The 24225-nt window shown below is 50.3% G+C and overlaps 1 protein-coding gene across 5 annotated transcripts; it reads right to left on the reverse strand.

Annotated features, from left to right (window-relative positions):
* Positions 1 to 214: 214 nt before the first annotated feature.
* ARSA (arylsulfatase A) lies at positions 215 to 3386 on the reverse strand. 5 transcript variants are annotated; one of them, XM_008961542.4, is made up of 9 exons: positions 3134 to 3386; positions 2744 to 2980; positions 2354 to 2594; positions 2022 to 2240; positions 1779 to 1948; positions 1341 to 1465; positions 1123 to 1250; positions 766 to 868; positions 215 to 651 (listed from the first exon to the last, which is right to left on the reverse strand). In XM_008961542.4, the coding sequence occupies exons 2-9, from the start codon at positions 2965 to 2967 to the stop codon at positions 332 to 334; spliced, it is 1530 nt and encodes a 509-aa protein (XP_008959790.2). In that variant the 5' UTR covers positions 2968 to 2980; positions 3134 to 3386; the 3' UTR covers positions 215 to 331. The 5 variants fall into 5 exon arrangements, with proteins under 5 accessions (XP_008959790.2, XP_034804454.2, XP_063459444.1 ...); XM_034948563.3 differs by having other exon boundaries at positions 3086 to 3366; XM_063603374.1 differs by lacking the exon at positions 2022 to 2240 and having other exon boundaries at positions 3086 to 3367.
* Between the last annotated feature and the right edge of the window lie 20839 nt (positions 3387 to 24225).

Consider the following 24225-nt stretch of genomic DNA (forward strand, 5'->3'; position numbering starts at 1 on the left):
TGTGCCTGTGTGCACTGACCCACGCAGATCACCAAGGCGCCAGGGCAGCTTCCAGAGCCACGACACCAGGGTTCAAATCCCAGCCTAACCTCTTTCTGGCTGGGTGATCTTGTACAAGTCCTGAACCTCTCTGCACCTCAGTTTCCTCATTCGTACCACAGGGGACCGGCACCAGCACACAGCATTACTCCAGGATTGGACGAATTGTCACATGTGCAAGTCTCCACTGGTGTTATTACGTTATCAGGCACAAACCCCCTCCAGACACCTGAGCCTCCCCCACAGGCTCCCAGTGAGGAGCCATCACATGCCCAGGCCAGCCGAGGGGCCCTCAGGCATGGGGATCTGGGCAATGGCAGCAAGCTGGGCGGGGGGTGCAGCCAGGATGACAGCAGATCTGCAGGGCGGGGTCCTCGCCCCGGGCCACCTGGCTGGGGCCGAAGGTCACTGCTGCGTCTAACTGGGCCTTGAGCAGCTGAAGCTGTTTCAGGGCTTGCAGCACCTCTGGGGTGGCCCCGGCCACACCCCCCAGCAGGTTGTAGTTCTCACCAGGGTCCTTGGACAGGTCGTAGAGCAGCGGGGGCTCATGAGCAGTCAGAGAGCTGGAGGCGTGGCAGGCAGGGTCTGCAGTGGTATCACTGTGGGCAGAGCCTGGGGAGGGGGCCAATTCTGTGCCCAGGGCAAGAGCGAGAGGAGGGGCCGGGGATCTAGGGCTCCGGGGAGGGGTCAGCAGGTCGGGGGGAGGGATCCACGGGGAGGGGTTACCCTGGGTGAAGAAGTGAGCCTTGTACTTTCCACTCCGCACAGCAAAAACCCCATGGACCTCGTCTGGGTAGGACGGGTAGAAGAAGAGAGACCGCCGAGGGCTCTAGGGGCAGAGTCAGGGGTCACGGGGCGGGACAGGCCCCAAGCACTGCACATACCTGGGGCTGCCAGCCCTGGTGTGAGGCCCTGGACGTGCACCGCTTCTTGCCCACCCAGGAACCTGAGAGGTGGCGCCACTTGGATGCCACTCAGTGCAGGAGGCACTGAGGCACAGACTCTCAGGCACTGCCCACACTCACCCCAGGGGAAGGCCAGGACAGGGGCCAAGGATCTGGGATCAGGGGTCACCGGCCCTACCTTGCCTGTGCCCAGCAGCAGGGGGCTGAGGTCAAAGCCATCCAAGGTGACATTGGGCAGTGGGGCCCCAGCCAGGGCTGCCAGGGTAGGCAGCAGGTCCAGGGAGCTGGCCAGCTCGTGGGTCACGCCTGGGGGCAGGAGGCTGGTCAGTCACTCAGTTCGCCATCAAGGTTGGGGTGGTGGGGCCAGGGTTCCAAGGAGAGGGCCTGCGGACTGACCAGGAGCGATATGACCTGGCCAGAAGGCCAAGGCAGGCTCTCGGACACCGCCCTCGTAGGTCGTTCCCTTTCCACACCGCAAGAGACCAGAGCAGCCGCCTCGGGACATACGCATGGTCTCAGGTCTGGGACACAGGAGGAGCTCATGAGCCATGGAGCCACAGCCTCTGAGCCACCGAGGGTGACCAGTGGCCCCACACCTCTAAGTCACAAAGCTTGCCCGGAGGTGCCCAGCATGAGCCCGGCACCTCCCAGGCCTACCAAGACCAGCTCTCTGTGCACCTGTGTCTCCTGACTACACCTTGGGCCCCTGCAACGTGGCCAGCATCTCCTGACACCCCCTCACCCACTATGTTCTTGGCAAGCAGCTGAACTGCAAGGCCCCCAGGGCCCTGGCCTATGACAGGGCCAGAGCACCCTGCTGCCCTGCTGGCATACCCATTGTCTGCAGTGAAGATGACCAGCGTCTCTTCAAGCAGCCCCAGGTCCCCAATGGCTGTCATCAGGGTCCCCACAGCTGCATCCAGCTCCATCAGGGAGTCCCCAAATGGCCCGCGGCCTGAACGCTCTGCAAAGCTCTGCCCACTGAACTGAGGGTAGTGGGTGTGCTGGGGGCAGAGACTGGAGTTAGCACTGGGTAGGGGTCATGGGCAGCCAGGGGGTTGGGCCAAGATCACTTACGTGAGAGGCATAGTACAGGAAGAAGGGGCGATCCTGGCGCTGGGCGTCGGCCATGAGGTCATGGGCAAAAGCCATGTAGCGGGCCTCTAGTCCGGGCAGCCAGGGAGGCTGCGCCTCCACGGACAGGTTGGCCAACAGTGGGATGGGGACCAGGCCCTGGTCACAGCCACCGTCGCAGGGAGTGGCCGGCGGGAAGCAGGTCAGGTTCTGGCAGGGGCCCTGAGGCGGGCAGCTGCCGTGAGGGCTGGGCTGGCAGGTGGGGCTGCGGGAGCATCAAGGGCTGGGGGACTTTGGGAGGTGGGAGGGTGGCTGAGGGCCCGGGTGGTTCCTACCTGGTCGTGGGAGTATGGGATGCCTAGAAATCGATGGAAGCCCTGATGGGGGGGCAGGAAGGCCCCCTCAGGCCCCACCCCAAGGTGCCACTTGCCGGCCATTCCTGTGAGGTAGCCTCGGGCAGCCAGGACTTCGGCCACGGTCACCTCCTCCAGGGGCAGGCCCCCCCGGGAGCTGGGCACCAGGACGCCAGGGTACATGCCCATCCGAACCGGGAGCCGGCCGGTCAGGAGGGCGGCCCTGCGGGACAAGTCACAGAGTCCCTGAGACAGACAGAAATGTGGCCTTCCCTAGAGAGAGAGACAGACGTTTTTCCCGCCCTCCTGCAATCCACTGGGAGGAAAGGGATGGAGGGTCGGGGCGGGGAAGAGGCGCGGCCCCCTCTTTACCTAGAGGGTGTGCACAGAGACACAGGCACGTAGAAGTCTGTGAACCGCAGCCCTCCTGCCGCCAGCTGGTCCAGGTTGGGAGTGGTAGAGCTGGGGTGCCCATAGCAGCCCAGGTCCCCATAGCCGAGGTCGTCAGCAAAGATCAGCACCATGTTGGGCGGACGGGCAACGGCCAGGCCAGCAGCCAGGGCCAGGAGGAGGGACCGCGGTGCCCCCATGGACATGGGACCGAGGGGTCTGTCCCAAGAGAGGGAGGGCTACTTGGCTCCAGCAGGCTCCTTCCGATACCACAGACCCAGGCGCCGCCCTTCCCTGAGACCCCAGACCCAAATACTCCCCGACCCTGACGGCCGCCTCCTGAAGCTCCAGAGGACCGGGGCCCGACAGTACCGGGAGACCGTGGGCTGGGACGCAACTCCTCCAGGACCAGGGCACCTTCAGATTCTCGAGCGGAGATCTGATCCTCCTCGCCTAGCGGTGCGGGCTCAGGGTCGGGGGCGTAAGTCACTTGGCGCTGACCAGCGGAGTCGGGCCGGGGGGAAGGCGCTAGAGGGAGCCCAGGAGGAGCCGGTACCGGGCTGCGGGCGCTTCCGCCTCGGCCCCGCCCCGTGACCTGTGACCCTTGCGAGGCGGGGCCAGGGGCGGGCCGGGGCGAGGGGCGGGGCGAGGGGCGGGGCCAGGGGCGGGCCGGGGCGAGGGGCGTTGCTGCGCGTGCTCGCTCCGAGGCCGCTGTGTGCGCCTGAGGCTGTTGGCTGCGGTCCTGAAACGGGCTCTGGGAGCTTCCTCTGCGCGGTCGGCCCCGGCTGAGGCGTCCCGGGCTGCGCGCGGGGCTCGGCGCTGCGCAGTGTCCGGTGTCCTCTCGGTCCGGAGCTTCTCCAGAGGAGGAGCGGCTCGTGCGCCCCCAGACCTCCGGTACTGGGAGACTCGGGCCCTCCTGTAAGAGACCTGAGCACGGAGCGTTATGGGCACCCGGTGAATGAGCAAATCGCAGGGAAAACCGTGCAGCCCCATGGACTGCGGGCTTTTCCTTCACGACTAGCAAAAGCTTTGACACCCTTTCTCCTGCGTACGTGTGTCTGTGTGCGTGTAAGCTGTGGCTGGGTGCGGGCGGCTGTGTACGTGTCTGTGTGTGGAGTGTGTGGAGTGTTTGAGGCAGGTGTGTGGTGTTTCAGGTGTGTGTGCATGTGTGTGTGGTTGAGGTGGTGTGTGTGTTTTTTTGTAGTGTTTGAGGGATATGTGTGTGTGGTGTTTGAGGGGTGTGTGTGGGTGGTTGAGGGGTGTGTTTGGTGGTTGAGGGGTGTGTGTGTGGTTGAGGTGTGTGTGTGGCGTTCGAGTTGTGCGTGTGTTTGAGGGGTGTGTGGGGTGTGTGTGTGGTGTTTGAGGGGTGTGTGTGGGTGGTTGAGGGGTGTGTTTGGTGGTTGAGGGGTGTGTGTGTGGTTGAGGTGTGTGTGTGGCGTTCGAGTTGTGCGTGTGTTTGAGGGGTGTGTGGGGTGTGTGTGTGGTGTTTGAGGGGTGTGTGTGAGGGGTGTGGGGGATGTGTGTGGTCTTTGAGGTCTGTATGTGTGGTGTTTCACGTGTGTGTGTGGTTGAGGTGTGTGCAGTGTTTGAGAGGTTGTGTGTGTGTGTGGTGTTTAAGGTGTGTGTGTTTGAGGTTTATGTGTGGTGTTTGAGGGATGTGTGTGCATGTGGTTGAGGTGTGTGTGATGTTTGAAGTTTGTGTGTGGTGTTTGAGGTGTGTGTGTGGTTGAAGGGTGTGTGTGGTGTTTGAGGGGTGTGTGTGGTTGAGGGCTGTGTGTGGTGTTTGAGGGGTGTGTGTGGTGTTTGAGGGGTGTGTGTGGTTGAGGGCTGTGTGTGGTGTTTGAGGGGTGTGTGTGGTGTTTGAGGGGTGTGTGTGGTTGAGGGCTGTGTGTGGTGTTTGAGGGGTGTGTGTGGTGTTTGAGGGGTGTGTGGTGTTTGAGGCACGTATGTGTGTGGTGTTGGGTGTGTGTGGTTGAGGGGTGTGTGTGGTGCTTGAGGGGTGTGTGGTGTTTGAGGCACGTATGTGTGTGGTGTTGAGGGGTGTGTGGTGTTAGAGGTGTCGCGTATGTGTGTTTGCGGTGGTTGAGGTGTGTGTGTGTGTCTGGTGTTTAGGGTGTGTCTGTTGTGTGCGTGTGGTGGTGGAGGCGTGGTGTGGTGTGGAATGTGTGTCTGGGGTCCAGTCTGGCCTGTTGCAGGGTTACGCTGCTGGGGAAAAACTCATCTGAGGACAACGTGATTGGGTTGTCGCTCCCTCGTTGGGCAGCCTTGGACTTAACCTTTTTGATCTTGAAGGAAAACAAAATATGTCACCTCCAAATATATTTCCTTGACACGGTTCAAGACAGTTACTCAGAAGGACTGGAAATAGAAGAATAGCTGAAAAGCTGTCTTTTGTGGGGGAGATTTGCATCTGTGGAGAGAATCTACACTGATGCGGCCAGGCCTCCTCTGAGGCCCTCCCTTGCCTGATCTGGGAAGAGTAACAGTCTGACGCCTTTAAAGGCCTGAAGGGAACATTCACCATCTGTTCTCTCTCAGGGCTGCTACCTGTGAGGTTTCATCTGTAGAACAAGGCCACCTTTGCTAGCCAGGCCTCCTCTGCTCTCCCTCCTGTAACCGGTCTTGCCACTGTCACCTGATTTTCCACCATAAACTGTGGCCATACTTTGAGCCCATGTTCTTTCTGTAACCTCAAGATGGTATATAAGCTTCCGAACCCCATTGGGAGGCTGGGGTCATCACTCTGGTTCTCCCTGTGTGCATGAATAAATCTCTATGCCTTTTTTCTTACTAACCTGGCTTTTGTCAGTTGATTTTCTGTGAACTCAGAGTGCAGAAAAGTTTTTCTCTAGGCTCCTACAGTTTTGGTGCAGTCGGTAGGATAACTAAAGTCACTCTCCTGGGAGCCTCCGTCAGGGGAACCCAGGAGCCGACAAGCTGGCAGAAAGAAGGGTGAGAAGGTCTTAGCAGCCAGGCTCCCGGCCTCTCTGGAATCTTGTCAAGCCAACGGTAAAAATCACTGTTTACCTTGTTTTCCTCTTCAAAGTTTTAATGAGAGAAATGTATTTATGTGATTAGTTTTGTATTCATATTGTTTGATTGCTTTTTTTCCCCCAGAAATAGTCATCTTTCATTCTTGTCTTTCTGTGTTTTTCTGTCATAAAGAGGGGTATCATGGGGTAGAACACAGGCCTAAAACCCCTGTAAGCCCTGTGTTGGGGCCGTCCTGCAGGCTAGTCAGTTTTGCAGCTCTGATCGGATGCATCTAGTTAGACAAACTTTGCTGTGGGTCTGTGAAATGGAAACTGGATGAGATTCTCCTTTCTTTTGATGTCCTTGAAAGCTTGAGTTGTGAGCGAGTGGGAATGATGCAGGCCAGGCAGACCCCAAAGTGGAGCTTAGCCAGTGAGGGTTTTGGCTTTTTCCAGGAAAGAATTCAAAGACAAGCCAGAGGTAGAAGAAAACAGCTTTATTGAACAGGTGGCGTTAGAGCTCTGTGACTGCTCCTGCAGAGCAGGGCCACCCCGTAGGCTGAGAGTAGCAGCTCAGGGCAGTTTTGCAGTCACATTTATACGCACTTTTGATTGCATGCAGATTAAAGGATGGTTTATGCAGAAGTTTCTAGGGAAGGAGTAGTCATCATTGGGTCATTGCCATGGAAAGGGGTGGCAACTCCTGGGTGTTGCCATGGCAATGGTAAACTGACATGGCACAGTGGCGGGCATATCTGACTGAAAGCTGCTATTGCCCCAACCCTGTTTTAGCCAATCCCCAACCGGGTCAACTAAGTCCCACCTCCTACCTCAGGAGCACTCTCTTGGCCTCTGCCAATCCGAGGTAGTGACTCGCAGGTCACATTTTGTGGTCAGTCTGAAAATGGTTGGGAACCCATGACATTTAATATTTTAAGCAGCACCGTTTTTGTTCTGAATGTGTCAAGCTTTCAGTTTGTCTTAAGAAGTCCCTGCCAGGCGAGCTGTCAGAGCCCCGGCACTGGGAGTGGTGGTCAACTTGCGGGTTGGTAAAAAGAGTTTACCCACAATAGGTTTGAAAAAGGAAAGTTTGGCCGGGCATAGTGGCTCATGCTTGTACTCTCAGCACTTTGGAAGTCCAAGGTGGGTGGATCACCTGAGGTCAGGAGTTTGAGACCAGCCTGGCCAACATGGAGAAACCCTGTCTCTACTGAAAGTATAAAACTTAGCCAGGTGTGGTGGTGCGTGGCTGTAATCCCAGCTACTTGGAAGGCTGAGGCAGGAGAATTGCTTGAACCTGGGAGGCGGAGGTTGCAGTGAGCTGAGACAGAGCAAGACTCTGTCTCAAAAAAAAAAAAGAAAAAAGAAAGTTTGCCGGGCGCAGTGGCTCACGCCTGTAATCCCAGCACTTTGGGATGCTGAGGCAGGTGGATCACCTGAGGGCAGGAGTTCAAGACCAGCCTGGCCAACATGACGAAACCCCATCTCTACTAAAAATACAAAAAATTAGCCGGCCATGGTGTCGGGAGCCTGTATTCCCAGCTACTTGGGAGGCTGAGGCAGGAGAATCGCTTGAACCTGGGAGACGGAGGTTGTGGTGAGCTGAGATCATACCACTGCACTCCAGCCTGGGCAACAAGAGTGAAACTCCATCTCAAAAAAAAAAAAAAAAAAGAAAAGAAAGGAAGTTTATTAGAATGCTGCGGAAGAGGGCAATGAGGTGCCTCAGCAAGAGGAGTGAGTACGCCGGGTGGATTTCTCCTTAAGGGCATTTATAGGCCTTAAAGTGGGGGCTTAACAGTAATTTGGACCATATTAGCCATGTAGGTCATGATAAATGATTACATTTATAGTAATTTTGGTGCCTTAATGTCAGCAAGGGTTGTACAGTGCGTTTCGGCATGGTATTCTGGAGACACATAGAAATCCTAGTTACTTACACATTTTTTGGGGGAAGAAATCTGGAACCAGATGCCTGCTTTAGATAATAGGGAAGTTTAGTTCTAATTTTCCCCAGATAAGGAGTTTTGCCTCGGAGGGCCTGTTTGATGTTTGATGGTCGCCAGGTGGCCTTTGCTCCCTTCTAAATTCCTCAGATAAGGAGCTTTTGTCTCTGGGGCCTGTTCAGTGGTCACCAGGTGGTTTTTGCTCTCCTCAGGCCCATCCATAAGGGGCTTTTGTCATCCCAATGCTTGCTGCCTGGTCAGTCCTCAGAAAGCCCAGTCCCAACACAGGCCTACCCTGTGTTACAGGTTAATGGGTCTGTGACTGGCAGCCCCTGACAGATTTGTGTGTTACTGGAGGCACTGTATGTACAAACACCTTCCTTAACTGTCTCTGGGAACAAGAGTCTTTTGCTGTCTTTGCCTATTCCTGGGAGTGAATTTTGGGGGCATTGTTGGAACCTCCTCTTCTATGCCCTCTCTAAACCTGGAAAATAATCTTTTGGGCTTTCCATGAAGGGGCTTATTGGATTGAGTTGCTGTTGGAATAAATACATCATTGGAAATTCTGATTGTCAATAGCCAAAAGATGAATCCTTTACATTAGAAAGATCCCTAAATTAAAAAAAAAAAAAAGATTTTAGAGGTCTCTCATTCTAAACAATTGCCTTATTTGTATTTGTGGGGAGATTAAAGGAAAGACACATAATAATGTTGTGGCTAGCCTTAGAAATCCTCTTCACAAAATTAAAGAGCAAAAATCTGACCTGTAACAAGTTAAAATCCTTTGTGCGCGCAAACCATTGCTTTGGATCCCTGCAGGATTCACAATGAAGACTGCTGCATCTTGGAAACTACTTAAAATTCTGTACTTTCACTGCCATGGCCTGGGTTCAATTCCCAATAGAGGAACCAGTCCCTTTTGGTTTGATATTTGTGTGACTTTTGAATTCTTTCTTTTGTTTTTTTTTTGGAGACGGAGTCTTGCTCTGTCACCCAGGCTGGAGTGCAGTGGCATGATCTTGGCTCACTGCACCCTCTGCCTCCTGGGTTTAAGCAATTCTCCTGCCTCAGCCTCTGGAGTAGCTGGGATTACAGGTGTGAGCCACCATGCCTGGCTGATTTTCTTTTTTTTCTTTTCTTTTTGTATTTTTAGTAGAGATGGAGGTTTCACCATGTTGGCCAGGCTGGTCTCGAACTCCTGACCTTGTGATCCGGCTGCCTCGGCCTCCCAAAGTGCTGGGATTACCGGCGTGAGCCATGCACCCAGCCAACTTTTGACTTTGTGCGGAACTCATTTGTTGTTGACCCTTTCCCCCTCCACAGGCAGCTTTTGATTTCCTTTCTTTGAGCTCTTTGGGGTGGCTCTGGATGTCGTCAGGACTGCTTTGCGCCTCTTTGGAGATGGCTTGTGTGTCCTTGGTTACGTCCATAGCTTTGGTTAAGGCTTATTGGTTTTGGTGAGTCACTTGGGAGGTACCTTTGGTTTTAAAAAAAAAGGGCTCAAAGCCATGGCTATCAGCTGTTGGTCTCAGCTAAAATCTGATAATAAGATATTTGAAAGGATTTTTAAAAAGAGCTCTGTGGTCAGAAGTTGGCTTAATTAAAAACAGGTGAGCTGATCTTCAAGCCATGTATCTACAGCCTTTTCTGCTTTTGGACCCTGTTTCTGGGAATTTTTTTTTCAGTTGACTGAAACCCCTTTAAATTGTATGTTTGGTCCTTCTGTTTGGTTCCTTTGTTGGTATAATTTTGATGAGAAAAATGTAAAATTGTATTGGCCTTTTAGAACCTTAAAATTTTTCCAAATTGGCTCCTCTAAGGATTGCAGTCCCATTTACTTCTACCCCTCCGTGCTCCTCCATCCCCTTTGCCATCTTTGGTACCTAATGAAGGGATCTACAAGGGACTTCTGATGACTTAGAGACCCCTTGGGGAACGCAAAGAAAGGTGCCACGCGCCCCGCTTTTGTCTTCCTTATGGGGCCTGAGGAGTCGTGGGTAGCTTCCTCTCGGGTCTAAAGCTTGGCTGTCTTTGGCACTGTGTCACTGGATCTCTTTGGCTTTGGGGGTACCAGGGATTACGTTGCACTGTGAGACAGTGCATGACCTGAGTGTGTGTGATGGCCGGCAGGTCACTGGCGAGGGCTGCCTCACAGTTTTGGAGGTGGCTGAAAGCAGTTGTAGTGAATGGTTGTTCCTGCAGTGGCTGCTTGTTTCTCTGCATGTTTAGATGAGAAAGGCACAATCTGAACACTTGGAGACTATGGAAGCACTTGGCGTCAAGGGCTGAGACTCCATGGGCTGATTGCTGTGGGTCTCCCACCAGCCTCAGGGGAATGTCTTCGTAGTGAGGTACACTGTGGAAACACTGTATGGCTTTGTCTCATATATATCTCTTTTTAGAGGGAACTCAGCATTCGGTGTAAATGTGGGATCCTTGATTTTAAAAGATCTAGATGCTCTGCCTTCCAGCTGCACCTGTTTTTCACATATTTAAATATTAGGTCTTCCAAACGGCAAATGCTTTTTTGGCCATGTTCATTAATGAGCTCTGTCCTGAGCCCAGTGGTCTAGTTCAAAAATGGAGAATAAATTAATAGCCACATATTTAAATAACATTGTTGTCCTTATAAAATCCTGTGGTGAATTCCTATGACTTTTTGTTACCTCGGCATCCATTTAAAATCTTCCTTTAACATACTAAATCAAAGCTTAAACTTTCTCCCTGTGGAACTGCTTGAACCAAGGAGGCAGAGGTTGCAGTGAGTCAAGATCGTGCCGTTGCACTCCAACCTGGGTGACAGAGCAAGACTCCATCTTGAAAAAATTCAGTAAATAAAAATAATTTTTTTTTTCTCTGTGCTTCAAGATGTAAATTTGTTGCCTTGTTTTCTCTAAAACTTGGTAAGGGCTTTGGCCGTGTGAGACAGATAAATTTTACCTTGTTCCATTTACAGAGGCACAATTTTAACTATCCTTTTAAACTAGTGATTTTTACCCGATTCGTGGCTAAAATCTTAAAACTAAAGCTATAAAATCTTGATTTGTGTCCGTATTTTTATGTGTACATGCCTGTTTGTATATTATATACATAGTAGCAAATTGACTTATAAATAAATAAGTGCTCATGAATGATGTAACTAAACCCAGATGCTTTTCTAGTTCAGGTGACTAGTAATCTTTGGCAAATAAACTTAGTTTTTAAATTGTTGCTGCTGGGCGCAGTGGCTCACACCTGTAATCCCAGCACTTTGGGAGGCTGAGGTGGGCAAATCACGAGGTCAAGAGATCGAGACCAACCTGGCCAACATGGTGAAACCCCGTCTCTACTAAAAATACAAAAATTAGCCAGGCGTGGTGGCGTGTGCCTGTAGTCCTAGCTACTCAGGAGGCTGAGGCAGGAGAATCACTTGAACCTGGGAGGTAGAGGTTGCAGTGAGCCGAGACTGCACTACTGCACTCTAGCCTGGGCGACAGAGTGAGACTCCATCTCAAAAAAAAAAATGATGCTAAAATTAGAATATCTTCAAAGTCGTCAGTCTTAAATATAATTGAGACATCTTTGCCTGGGCCCATTGGTCGGACAGGTTCAGACAGTCTCTGTTAGATGCTTTAAGGTCATAAAATTTGCTTCTGTCATATTTCTGATACTTGTTTAATTTGTCTGTGAACTTAGGTCTTTGGTTTGAGCCTCTACATTCTGGGGTCAAGACAAGTGGACATGATGTGGCCTGGAGACATCTGTGTGTCTGCAGTACCTAAGCCCCATCCTCCCTGGCCCAGCTGTACCCCCCGGTCATGCTGTTTGTCTGCAGTGCCCAAGCCCCGTCCTCCCTAGCCCAGCTGTGTGCCCCGGCCATGCTGTGTGTCTGCAGTGCCCGAGCATTGTCCTCCCTAGCCCAGCTGTGCGCCCCGGCCATCCTGTGTGTCTGCAGTGCCTGAGCCCCATCCTCCCTGGCCCAGCTGTGCCCCCCGGCCATGCTGTGTGTCTGCAGTGCCCGAGCATTGTCCTCCCTAGCCCAGCTGTGCCCCCCGGCCATGCTGTGTGTCTGCAGTGCCCGGGGCTCATCCTCCTTGGCCCAGCTGTGCCCCCCGGCCATGCTGTGTGTCTGCAGTGCCTGAGCCCCGTCCTCCCTAGCCCAGCTGTGCCCCCCGGCCATGCTGTGTGTCTGCAGTGCCCGAGCTCAGTCCTCCCTGGCCCAGCTGTACCCCCCGGCCATGCTGTGTGTCTGCAGTGCCCGAGCATTGTCCTCCCTAGCCCAGCTGTGCGCCCCGGCCATGCTGTGTGTCTGCAGTGCCCGAGCATTGTCCTCCCTAGCCCAGCTGTGCCCCCCGGCCATGCTGTGTGTCTGCAGTGCCCGAGCTCAGTCCTCCCTGGCCCAGCTGTGCCCCCCGGCCATGCTGTGTGTCTGCAGTGCCCGAGCATTGTCCTCCCTGGCCCAGCTGTGCCCCCCGGTCATGCTGGGAGGGGTTGAGTCCTCCAGGCATTGTCTTTGTAGTAGCCCATTCTCACACTGCTAATAAAGACATACCTGAGACTGGGTGATTTGTAAAGGAAAGAGATTTAATTGACTCACAGTTCAGCGTGGCTGGGAAGCCTCAGGAAACTTACAATCATGGCGGAAGAGGAAGCAAACACGTTCTTCACATGAGGTCAGGAAGGAGGTGTGCAGAGCGAAGAGTGGGGAAGCCCCTCATGAAACCATGAGACCTCGTGAGAACTCACTCATTAGCACAAAAACAACGTGGGGGAACTGCCCCCTTCATCTAATCACCTCCCACTGGGTCCCTCCCACAACACCTGGGGATTTTGGGAACTACAGTTCAAGATGAGATTTGGGTGGGGACACAGCCAAACCATATCAGTCTTTAAAGCTCTGTCCTTTGTCCTGGGCTTTGCATCTTTAATAACAATTAAAATTGCTTACTTCCCATGTTTTTCACTGAAAATTAGGCTTCCTAAGAGTTAACATTGTAATTAATATATGTATTTAAAACTACTAGATATAAGAAACACTTCTGTATGCAAAGTTTATAAGAAAGTAGGATGTGTTTTTGGTAAGGAAGGTTATAAAGAAGGCATGAGAATGAGGTTTTTGTTAAAGGAAAAGTAATTTTGTCTAGTTTTGATGTTTTTAAAGGTTGTTTTAAATTGAAGGAATAAAAAGAATGATAGATAAAACTGAATATATACAGAAAGTTTGAGAAACAGAATGGAACAAATTTTAAGAGGTTATTAAATGTTTATGGAAATCTTATGTGGTCAAAGCTGATTGAGATTGAATGGATCTGTTTTTAAGTTTTTATTAAAATTAGCTTTAGTATTAATAATATGCTAATGTAAAGGTAGAACTTAGTTTTCATTTTTGAGTAAGATTTTCATGTAGTATTAATAAGAGACAGTAAAAGATTTTTGTTTACCTTTTGAGTAAACTACAAGAAAAGGGAGCAGTAGGCTGGGTATGGTGGTTCACGCCTGTAATCCCAGCACTTTGGGAGGCTGAGGTGGATGGATCACCTGAGGTCAGGAGTTTGAGACTAGCCTGGCCAAGATGGTGAAACCCCGTCTCTACTAAAAATACAAAAATTAGCAGGGCGTGGTGGTGGGTGCCTGTAGTCCCAGCTACTCAGGAGGCCGAGGCAGGAGAATCGCTTGAACCTGGGAGGCGGAGGTTGCAGTGAGCTGAGATTGTGCCACTGCACTCCAGCCTGGGCAACAAGAGTGAGACTCTGTCTCACCAAAAAAAAGGAGGAGTAGAGAGTTTGCCTCATGCTGTCTTTATTTATTTATTATTTTGGAGACAGGATCTTGCTGTGTCACCCAGGCTCGTCTTGAACTCCTGAGCTCAAGCAGCCCTCCTGCCTTGGTCTCCCAAAGTGCAGGGATTACAGGTGTGAGCCACCATGCCTGGCTCAAAATTATAATTATTATGTTAAATTGTTGTATGTCACACACACAAAAAATCTCCTTGTGAATTGCATCTGTAACCATCCTTAGTCTAAGTCATCTGTCATCCACAGTCAATTACTGTTTTACTTTGATTCTTTTTAAAAAGCAGCTTATAATTAGCTACAGTTCAAGACTTGCTTCTTCCTCAAGGAAACTCATGTAAAGTACCCAGACAAGTACTTTTTTTTTTTTTTTTTGTTTTTGTTTTTGGTTTTTTTTTTTGAGACCGATCTCGCTCTGTCGCCCAGGCTGGAGTGTAGTGGCGCGGTCTTGGCTCACTGCAAGCTCCGTCTCCCGGGTTCACGCCATTCTCCTGCCTTAGCCTCCTGAGTAGCTGGGACTACAGGCGCCCGCTACCACACCCGGCTAATTTTTGTATTTTTAGTAGAGACGGGGTTTCACTGTGTTGGCCAGGCTGGTCTCGAACTCCTGACCTTGTGATCCGCCCGCTTGGGCCTCCCAAAGTGCTGGGATTACAGGCGTGAGCCACTCTCCCTGGCTGGCCTGTTGATTGTTTTTATGTTTTGCTTTCCAGAGTCAAGAAAACGTTTTTTCTCTTAAGCTGTTATAGCTTATAGCAATTGAGTAAAGTATACTTTTGTGAGCAAAATGGAAACATTTACCTTTCTCTTTACCTGATTTCTCCAAATTCAGGAACTATTTGTGAGTTTTTCTATTTTGTGGCAATATAGTTATTTTCATAAGTTCAAAAAGAATCTGTTTTCTGGCTGGATGTGGGGGTTCATGCCTGTAATACTAGCACTTTGGGAGGCTGAGGTGAGAGGATTTCTTGAGCATGGGAGTTCAAGACCAGCCTGGGCAACATAGTGAGACCCCATCTGTATTTTTTAAAATTAAAAAAGAAATCCATGTTCTTCTTTAACAGGACACAATTGGAGACACTGGTTATTTTACAAATGCTTTGACTGGATGTGATTAGACTGCTTTGAAGAATTGAGGTTGATTTATAGAGCCAATAAAAAGCTCGTTGGAAAGACTGGCCTGGTACCTTGTATACACGGTTCCCTTACAAGGTTCCTGCCCTTGCAATAAGTAAAAAAATGTCATTTATGACAGGCCTAGGAACCACAAGATATGTTGGAACCTGAAAGAGGAATTCACCCAATTCATACTGGTATTCAGGGATAGTCTGATGGCAAATATTTGGGTTGCCTTCCTAGACTCAAGATGCTTTTTTTTTTTTGAGACGGAGTCTCATTCTGTCTCCCAGGCTGGAGTGCAGTGGCGCGATCTCAGCTCTCTGCAAGCTCCACCTCCCGGGTTCACACCTTTCTCCTGCCTCAGCCTCCTGAGTAGCTGGGACTACAGGCACCCGCCACCACACCTGGCTGATTTTCTTTGTATTTTTAGTAGAGATGGGGTTTCACCGTGTTAGCCAGGATAGTCTTGATCTCCTGAGCCCATGATCCGCCCGCCTCGGCCTCCCGAAGTGCTGGGATTACAGGCATGAGCCACCACGCCCGGTCTCAAGATGCTTTTAAAAGTCTAATCTGAGATTCCTTATGAAAAAGTTCTGGCAAAGCCAACTTTAAATGAGGTTGAATGGCCAGTCACTATTATTACTGTACTTTATGCAAATAATCAGGCCAATTATAATAAGACTAAAACTTATTTTGTAAATCAGTTGTTCTTACTCTGATTTGTCTTTTGTGGAAAAGGGAGACTGGAGAGAGAAAAAATATGTTTTAGAAGAAAACTATAGTATACCTGTTACGAGAGTCCGGACTGACTGTTGACACCTGTTACGAGAGTCCGGACTGACTGTTGACACCTGTTACGAGAGTCCGGACTGACTGTTGACACCTGTTACGAGAGTCCGGACTGACTGTTGACACCTGTTACGAGAGTCCGGACTGACTGTTGACACCTGTTACGAGAGTCCGGACTGACTTGTTTTTGAGTTGTTATCATTTGCCTATAGTTTGAACTGAATCCTGCATTCTTTCCTAGCTCCAAGTCTCTAAACTAATGCTTTCCAGTTTTTCTCCCATTTTTCTGATTTAAAATCACTGGAAATTAAAATGGCTTTTCTTGAAGCCCTGCAACTGAAGCTAAATGACTTATAAACTTCAGGAGAAATCATCACAGCGGCTTATGTATAAATAGCCTTTGTGCCAGTTGATATATGGACTATTCAGAAAGTTCACTTGAACACCCAATTAGAACTACAATCCAGAAAAATCTGTCAAATTGCCACTGCAATCTGAAGATGCTCCAGATGCCTCAGATTGAGGAGAGCTAGAAAAGCTAGTCTATGGATGACACCAGACATTCACCGTTTTTTTTCTTCTGTCTCCATAGAATTGTATCTTGTTAAAGATCTGTTTGTGTGAATTATATACGAGGTCCCAGCCCATCTGCAATGCCACTTCTTGGAATAGGATACAGCTGTTTAACTGAGCTGATCTAGTCTCAGGACTAAGAGACGGATTCAAGAAAATATGGCATGATACATACCTATTTTTCAGAGACAGGGTCTCACTCACTCACCCAGAAAGTGGTGTGATCACAGCTCTCTGCAGACTTGACTTCCCAGGCTCAGGTCATCCTGCTGCATCAGCCTCCCAGGTAGCTGGGACCACAGACACAAACTACCATGCCTGGCTAATTTTTTATTTTTTGTAGCAATAGAGTCTCCCTGTGATGCCCGGGCTGGTCTGAACACCTGGGCTCAAGTGCTCCTCCTGCCTCAGCTTCCCAAAGTGCTGAGATTTACAGCCATGAGCCACTGTGCCCTACCAGGATGACATTTAAATTTGTCTTTTTCTGCTTATCCCAATTTCTTTTTCCCCGCCTTTGCCTGTCTCTTATCTAACAACCTCTAACTCAAATCTCTTCAAAGCTATCAACTTTCTTTTTATATGGGCAACTTTCTGAAAGTCTCAAAGTGGGGACCGAAGGAAACCAAAATATTTCGCCCCAAAATGTATTTCCATGGCTGGGCATGGTGACTCACGCCTGTAATCCCAGCACTTCGTGAGGCCGAGGTGGGCAGATCACCTGAGGTCAGGAGTTTGAGACCAGGCTGGCCAACATGGCGAGACCCCGTCTCTACTAAAAATACAAAAATTAGCCAGCGTGGTGGTGCATGCCTGTAATCCCAGGGAGGCTGAAGCAGGAGAATCACTTGAACCCAGTAGGTGGAGGTTGCAGTGAGCTGAGATTGCACCACTGCACTCCAGCCTGGGTGACGGTGTGAGACTCTGCCTCAAAACAAACAAACAACAACAACAAAAATATTTCCTTGACATGGTTCAGACAGTTACTCAGAAGGACTGGAAATAGAATAGCTGAAAAGCTGTCTTTTGTGGGGGAGATTTGCATCTGTGGAGAGAATCTACACTGATGCGGCCAGGCCTCCTCTGAGGCCCTCCCTTGCCTGATCTGGGAAGAGTAACAGTCTGACGCCTTTAAAGGCCTGAAGGGAACATTCACCATCTGTTCTCTCTCAGGGCTGCTACCTGTGAGGTTTCATCTGTAGAACAAGGCCACCTTTGCTAGCCAGGCCTCCTCTGCTCTCCCTCCCGTAACCGGTCTTGCCACTGTCACCTGATTTTCCACCATAAACTGTGGCCATACTTTTAGCCCATGTTCTTTCTGTAACCTCAAGATGGTATATAAGCTTCCGAACCCCATTGGGAGGCTGGGGTCGTCACTCTGGTTCTCCCTGTGTGCATGAATAAATCTGTATGCCTTTTCTCTTACTTTGTCAGTTGATTTTCCGTGAATCTCCTGAGGGCAGAGGGCAAGTTTTCCCTTGGCCTCTATAGTCTCCAGTTTGTTTAACAGTCAAATGGAAATGACAGACGCGTACTGAACGTTGACCTAAAAGAAAGAAGCTGAAGCAACATTAACATGAGCGGAGGGTGTATTTGGGCCAAGCTTGAGGATTGCAACCTGGGAGCAGAGATTCAAGTTGCCCTGAATATACACTCTGATTGGCAACAGTTACAGTAGTTTTTCGAAGGAAAAGAGGTGGCTGGGCGCGGTGGCTCACGCTTGTAATCCCAGCACTTTGGGAGGCCAAGGCGGGTGGATCACTTGAGGTCAGGAGTTCGAGACCAGCTGGGCCAACATGGCGAAACCCTGTCTCTACTAAAAATACAAAAATTAGCCAGGTGTGGTGGCGTGTACCTGTAATCTCAGCTACTTGGGAGGTTGAGGCAGGAGAATTGCTTGAACCTGGGAAGTGGAGGTTGCAGTGAGCCGAGATTGTACCATTGCACTCCAGCCTGGGTGCCAGAGTGAGACTCTGTCTCAAAAACAAAACAGAAAAAACAAAAACAGATAACATTGGCTATACATTGTTCTTTCTTTTTGAGACAGAGTCTCGCTGTGTTGCCCAGGCTGGAGTGCTCACTGTACCCTCTGCCTCCCGGGCTCAAGTGATTTCTTGTGCCTCAGCCTCCTGAGTAGCTGGGATTTACCGGTGTGAGCCATCACACCCGGCCTACATTGTTCGTTGTGTCACAAATTCCAAGAACATGAAGATAATGGTGAGGCAGCTGGTCTGGAACAAAGCGTCCTGAAACAATTGTCCCCAGCCATTTTTGCAGAAGTGCGGAATTACTGAGGCCCCACACTCATCTCTCTTGCCCGCACACCCCGCCTAGTTCCGACTCTGCTCTGAGCTACTTCTTTTTCTCATCAGTGTAAGAGAGAGCCCCAGAGGGGGCTTCGGTGAGGATTTTATTCTGTGTGGCTGAGGGCCCCAAGGTTGCTGTAGTAATTGGGCCCTGCCAGGGTATCTCTCTCCATAGCCCCTGCCCTGCACAGTTTCCACTGCAGGTGTCCCCAGGACAGCTCCCTCAGGGTGGCCCCTCCTAGGGTGGCTCCCCAGGGCAACTCCTTGACCTTGCGTTTCTCCACAAGCTCAGGTTGCCCCTTGGGGAGGAGCAGGACTTGGTCTCCTGATGGGAAGCGCTTTCCCTGGTCACTGACCCTGCAGCCAGTGGGAAGGTAGACAGGGCTCTGGAAGAGCCTCTGGGGACCAGGGTGAGGGTTCAGGACTCGACTTCCACTGAAGCCCAGCTGTGTGTGGGGAGCTGGCATTTTCCTGAGGAAACGTGAAAGCTCCAAGATAGAGGCCATGTGGGAGCAAAGTTTGAAGGGACTCCCAGAGATGGGGTGGGAAGGGGCTGGGCTTGAGGCTGCTGCTGACCTTGTGGGGAGCAGGAGGGGCCAGTCTCTGCCAGCGAGCCCCTTGATGTTACATTCCAGTGTGGTGTCTGCGTCTGTGCGTGGCGGGGCTGGGGGGCAGGGGTGCGCTGCTGGTGCTTCCATCTGGAGCCAGAACAGAAAGCTGCTCGGTGGCCCAGAAATCTTTGAACCTGTAATTGGAGCTATCGCAGCTGGTCGGCGCTGTGAATTGGAGTTTAAAAGGAGACAATCAAAGGCACTTTATTCTCTTTCAACTGGAAGCTGGGAACTACCCCAGGACCGGCCCCTTCTTCCCGAGAAGAGCTTGCTTAGGGTTGTAGTGTTACGCAAATGGTGGCCCCTTCCCCCTGGGCTCTGGAGGTCGCTCAGGGGTTGCCCACGTGACAGCTGCCTCGGCCCAGCCCTGACCTCCCGGCCTGGAGGAGGGGATGTGTGTGCTGCCAGCTATGTTTGTTCAAAGCCAAGCTCTGCAGGCCATCCTGCCTTTTGGAGATGTGAGTTCTTTTTCTGCATTGACAGAGCCCCAATTGGAGGCAGCCTGCTGGGGTTCGGGAAGTGGCTCCGGACGCCTGGGGCATTGCTAATTTGGGACTAACGCCCACAGTCAGGAGAGGGCCGTGAAATGAGGGGCATGGGTCTTGTCTTCTTGCACCTTGGACGAGGGATGGAAGAAGCCTCTGCATGGGGAGGGTGGGGAGTTGAGCCACTTCAGCGGGAACACGTGGCCCGAGTGGAGGGATTCTGCAGCAGTTCATGAGACCAGCTGACATGGGGGTCCACCTTAGGCCCCCTGGTGGCCTTCATCTTCCCCACCCCTGTGGGCCTGCTCCATCCTCGTCCCATCAATAACCACCTTGAGGCCCTCTGGTTGGTCCCAACTCTGAAAGGGCTCTGCTGGTCCCAGCTGGGCAGATACATGACCTGGCCAAGGGGGTGGCAGGTACTGACTGGGAGGTTCTTGTGGAACCCGCTGGCAGGGAGAGGAAGGCAGGAGGTTCCCAGAAAGAGGGGCAGCCCTTTATTTTTTATTTTTTTATTTTTTTGAGACGGAGTCTCGCTGCGTCGTCCAGGCTGGAGTGCAGTGGCGCGATCTCGGCTCACTGCAAACTCCGCCTCCCGGGTTCACGCCATTCTCCTGCCTCAGCCTCCTGAGTAGCTGGGACTACGGGAGCCCGCCGCCACGCCTGGCTAATTTTTTAATTTTTTTTTTAGTAGAGATGGGGTTTCACTGTGTTAGCCGGGGTGGTCTCAATCTCCTGACCTTGTGATCCGCCCACCTCGGCCTCCCAAAGTGCTGGGATTACAGGCGTGAGCCACCGCGCCCAGCTTGGGGGCACAGTCTTGAGCAGATGAGGACGGAATCCACTGCCCACAAGAACCGTGGCAGGTGTGAGGTAGCTGCTGTGTGGCACTGAAAGCTCCTCTGCTTGGGCAGACGGCAGCTCCTGAACCTTCTCCGAAGCCCATCTGTGCACTTCCTTGTAAAATCCAGTTTTAGTAAGGACCTGATCACCCTTTATGTAACCACCCAGTGAGTTCACTTTGCCCACTGCCTGCACAGAGCCGATTTATCAAGACAGGGGAATTGCAATAGAGAAAGAGTAATTCACGCAGAGCCGGCTGTATGGGAGACCAGAGTTTTATTATTACTCAAATCAGTCTCCCCGAGCATTCGGGGAGCAGAGTTTTTGAGGGTAATTTGGTGAGTGGGGGAAGGCCAGTGAGTTGAGAATGCCGATTGGTTGGGTCGGAGACGAAATCATGGGGAGCTGAAGCTGTCCTCTTGTGCCGAGTCAGCTCCTGGGTTGAGGCCACAAGATCAGATGAGCCAGTTTATGGATCTGGGTGGTGCCAGCTGATCCATCAAGCGCAGGGTCTGCAAAAATATCTCAAGCACTGTTCTTACTTAGGAGCAGTTTAGGGAGGATCAGAATCTTGCAGCCTCCAGCAGCATGACTCCTAAACCATAATTTCTAATCTTGTGGCTAATTTGTTAGTCCTATAAAGGCAGACTAGTCCCCAGGGAAGAAGGAGGTTTGTTTGGGGAAAGGGCTGTTCATCTTTGTTTTAAACTGCCAACTATAAACTAAGCTCCTCCCAAAGTTAGTTCAGCCTGTGCCCACAGAGGAACAAGCATGGCTTAAAGGCTAGAAGCAGGATGGAGCTGATTAGATGTTAGATGTTAGATCTCCTTCACTGCTTCAGTCGCAGTTTTGCAAAGGCAGTTGCAATCATATCTGGTCAGGTTCCTCACCCTCCACCACCTGGCAGGTGATGTTGGTCACTCTGGCCTGTCCTCAGCAAGAATCCTCTTCACACCTGATGCTTTCCCTTAGTACATTAACATCTCCTGCCCCCACCCTGCTCCTTGGCTATAAATTCCCAGTTACCCAGGCTGTATTTGGGTTTGAGTCCAGTCTTTCTCCCCCGCTGCCAAATCCCCTTCCAGTGGTCTCTATATCTCTGGCGATGGTCCTGAATGAAGTGCGCCTGACTGTGCTTTAACAAGTGTCACTGAGTCACTTTTGTCTCTGATATACTGCCCTCAAGCTGTCTGCCCAGGCTGGCTGCAAGCATCCTCCAGCCTCCGGCCACTGAGCTTGCTGTTTCCCCAACCTGGAATACTGCTCCCTGGACTCCTTCATGCCCACACTGTGGCATTCTCTCAGGAGGGCAGCCTGGTCCCCAAGCTCTCTCTCCCACTCCTATGCCCAGGCATGAGCTTGTGAAAGGAAAATAAATCTTGGGGCCCCAGAATCACTAAGCTAAAGGGAAGAGTCAAGCTAGGAACTGCTTAGGGCAAACCTGCCTCCCATTGTATCCAAAGTCACCCGTCTGCTCACTGAGATAGATGTATATCTGATCTACTTATGACCTGGGAGTCCCCTCCCTGCTTCCAGTTGTCCCGCCTTTCTGAACCAAAGCAATGTTCGTCTTACGTATGTTCATTGATGTCTTGTGTCTCCCTGAAATGTATAAAATGAAACTGTGTTCTGATCACCTTGGGGACATGTTGTCAGGACCCCCTGAGGCTGTGTCACGAGCTTGTGTCCTCAACCTTGGCAAAATAAACTTTCTAAATTAACTGAGAGCATCTCAGATATTCGGGGTTCACATTTTGGTAACCACGGAGGGATTCTGAGTGGAGATGCCCCTGATTTGGACAAATCTCCTATCAGTGCTTGGTACCAGCATGAGCTAACTTTATGGCTCAAACCAACAGGACAATTTGCTGAGATCTGGCAGCATCCCCTCCAGAGAATCCCTCAGCTTCCAAAATTTGGTGAAGATCTAAAGTTTATTTGCTGTACAACTCCCTTCTTTTTGGAGTTTGTCTTCCTTCCAACAAGGAAGGCAAGCTTTCATGCTTCCGTGATGATGGAAGGCAGGTAACTCCTTTATGGAGTTTGAGCTCAATCCCAGCAGGGAAGACGAGCTCGAGTTTTTTCCTGCTTCTAGGATGGTAGAGAGCCATCTTCAGCCTGAGACCCATCCCTAGGTAAGTAGCCGAATTGGGGTTTTGTCTTGGCTAACGTTTAACCATCAGCTGGTCTTAATTTCTCCATTAGACCCTTCTGTGATCATATTGTTGGGGTTTTTTCTTGTTTATTCTGGTCTTTCTCCCATCAGATTTGACCAACCGTACCTGACTTGGTCAAATCTGAGTGAGAATTCCAAATTATGGATAACAAGCCTGTCTAATTTGGCTAAAATTCTTTGCAGCTGCAAAAGTGGAAAAAACAACGAAACAAAGAAAACCAGAGAACCATGCGCTTGGTTTCTGTGTTTGCTTCGTTTTTTTTTAAAAAAACTTCTTTCATTTATTTTCTTTCACCCTATACCTCCTCCCCCCGTTTGCCATTTGCAAATAATCTAGAGAAGGATTCTAATGACTTGAATCCCTTTAAATAATTCAGAACAGGCCGGGCACGGTGGCTCACGCCTGTAATCCCAGCACTTTGGGAGGCCGAGGCAGGCGGATCACCTGAGGTCAGGACTTTGACACCAGCCTGGCCAACATGGTAAAACCCTATCTCTACTAAAAATACAAAAACATTAGCTGGGTGTGGTGGCGGGTGCCTGTAATCCCAGCTACTTGGGAGGCTGAGGCAGGAGAATCGCTTGAACCCAGGAGGCGGAGCTTGCAGTGAGCCAAGACTGTGCCACTGCACTCCAGCCTGGGCAACAAGAGTCAGACTCTGTCTCAAAAAAAAGAATTCAGAACAAAGGCATCACTCGCCCCTTTTGGGGTGTCCTGTTTTCTTTGTGGAGTTTCAAGTCATAGGCAGATTCTTCTTCGGTCTAAAGCTGTTTTCCTGTATTGCATGACCTGACGTTTTTGGCTTTGGGGTACCAGAGATGACCTTGTACTGTGAGAGGATTTGACCTTGGCATGTGTAATTGTGGACAACAGCTACAAAGTTAGGGGTGACTGAGCATAGTTTACAGGGAGTAGTCTTGGCTGTTTTTCTTTCTCTTCTAGAAAGTTGTTTAGTGATCCTAATTCTAGTTTGGAGATGCATTCTAAAGGGCCTTCTCTATTGCTTTTTCTCCCAAAATTAATCATGATTTTGCTTGTCTATGTGTATTTGAGTGAGGAACTGAACTGTTGTTTTCATAGTAGTGCTCAAAAGGGGGTTGTTCTCCTTCTTCTCTCATTCTTAAATTTGGGAGGCACGATTTCAGGCACTGCACTCCAGCCTGGCTGACAGAGTAAGACTCTGTCTAAAAAAAAAAAAATTAATGAATGATTTAATTAATGTGTATACAGTGTTTCACTATTGAATTTATTAAGAGCTCTAATTAATTGATTTAAGAAAATAGCCAGGCACAGTGGCTCACGCCTGTAATCCCAGCACTTTGGGAGGCCGAGGTGGGCGGATCATGAGGTCAGGAGTTCGAGACCAGCCTGGTTAACATGGTGAACCCCCATCTCTACTAAAAATACAGAAAATTAGCTTGGCGTGGTGGTGCGCACCTGTAATCCCAGCTACTCAGGAGGCTGAGACAGAAGAATCACTTGAACCCAGGAGGTGAGGTTGCAGTGAGCCAAGATCGTGCCACTACACTCCAGCCTGGGTGACAGAGCTAAACTTCATCTCAAAAAAAGAAAAGAAAAGAAAAGCGTTTGCATCAAATACTTTATCAGGAAAAAAGAAAAGACTAGTCAAATGCTTTTTCAAGTTTACATAACTTATGTACGATCTTTAATAAGCTAGCAAATTATTGGTAAAGTAATATTAGAAATGTCTTAAGAATTGCCAGCATACATTTTTGTTTGCATTTATTGATCAAGCAATTTCATACTTATCCCTGCCAAATACTATAAGGTGTCAAAATTGGCATAGGGGTTACATAGGTTACCCTAACCCTAACTATAAACCCAACCCTTGTGTAATTGCTTTTGTAATTTTTA

Source organism: Pan paniscus, chromosome 23 (genome assembly GCF_029289425.2).
Source record: "Pan paniscus chromosome 23, NHGRI_mPanPan1-v2.0_pri, whole genome shotgun sequence".
NCBI classification, from domain to species: domain Eukaryota; kingdom Metazoa; phylum Chordata; class Mammalia; order Primates; family Hominidae; genus Pan; species Pan paniscus.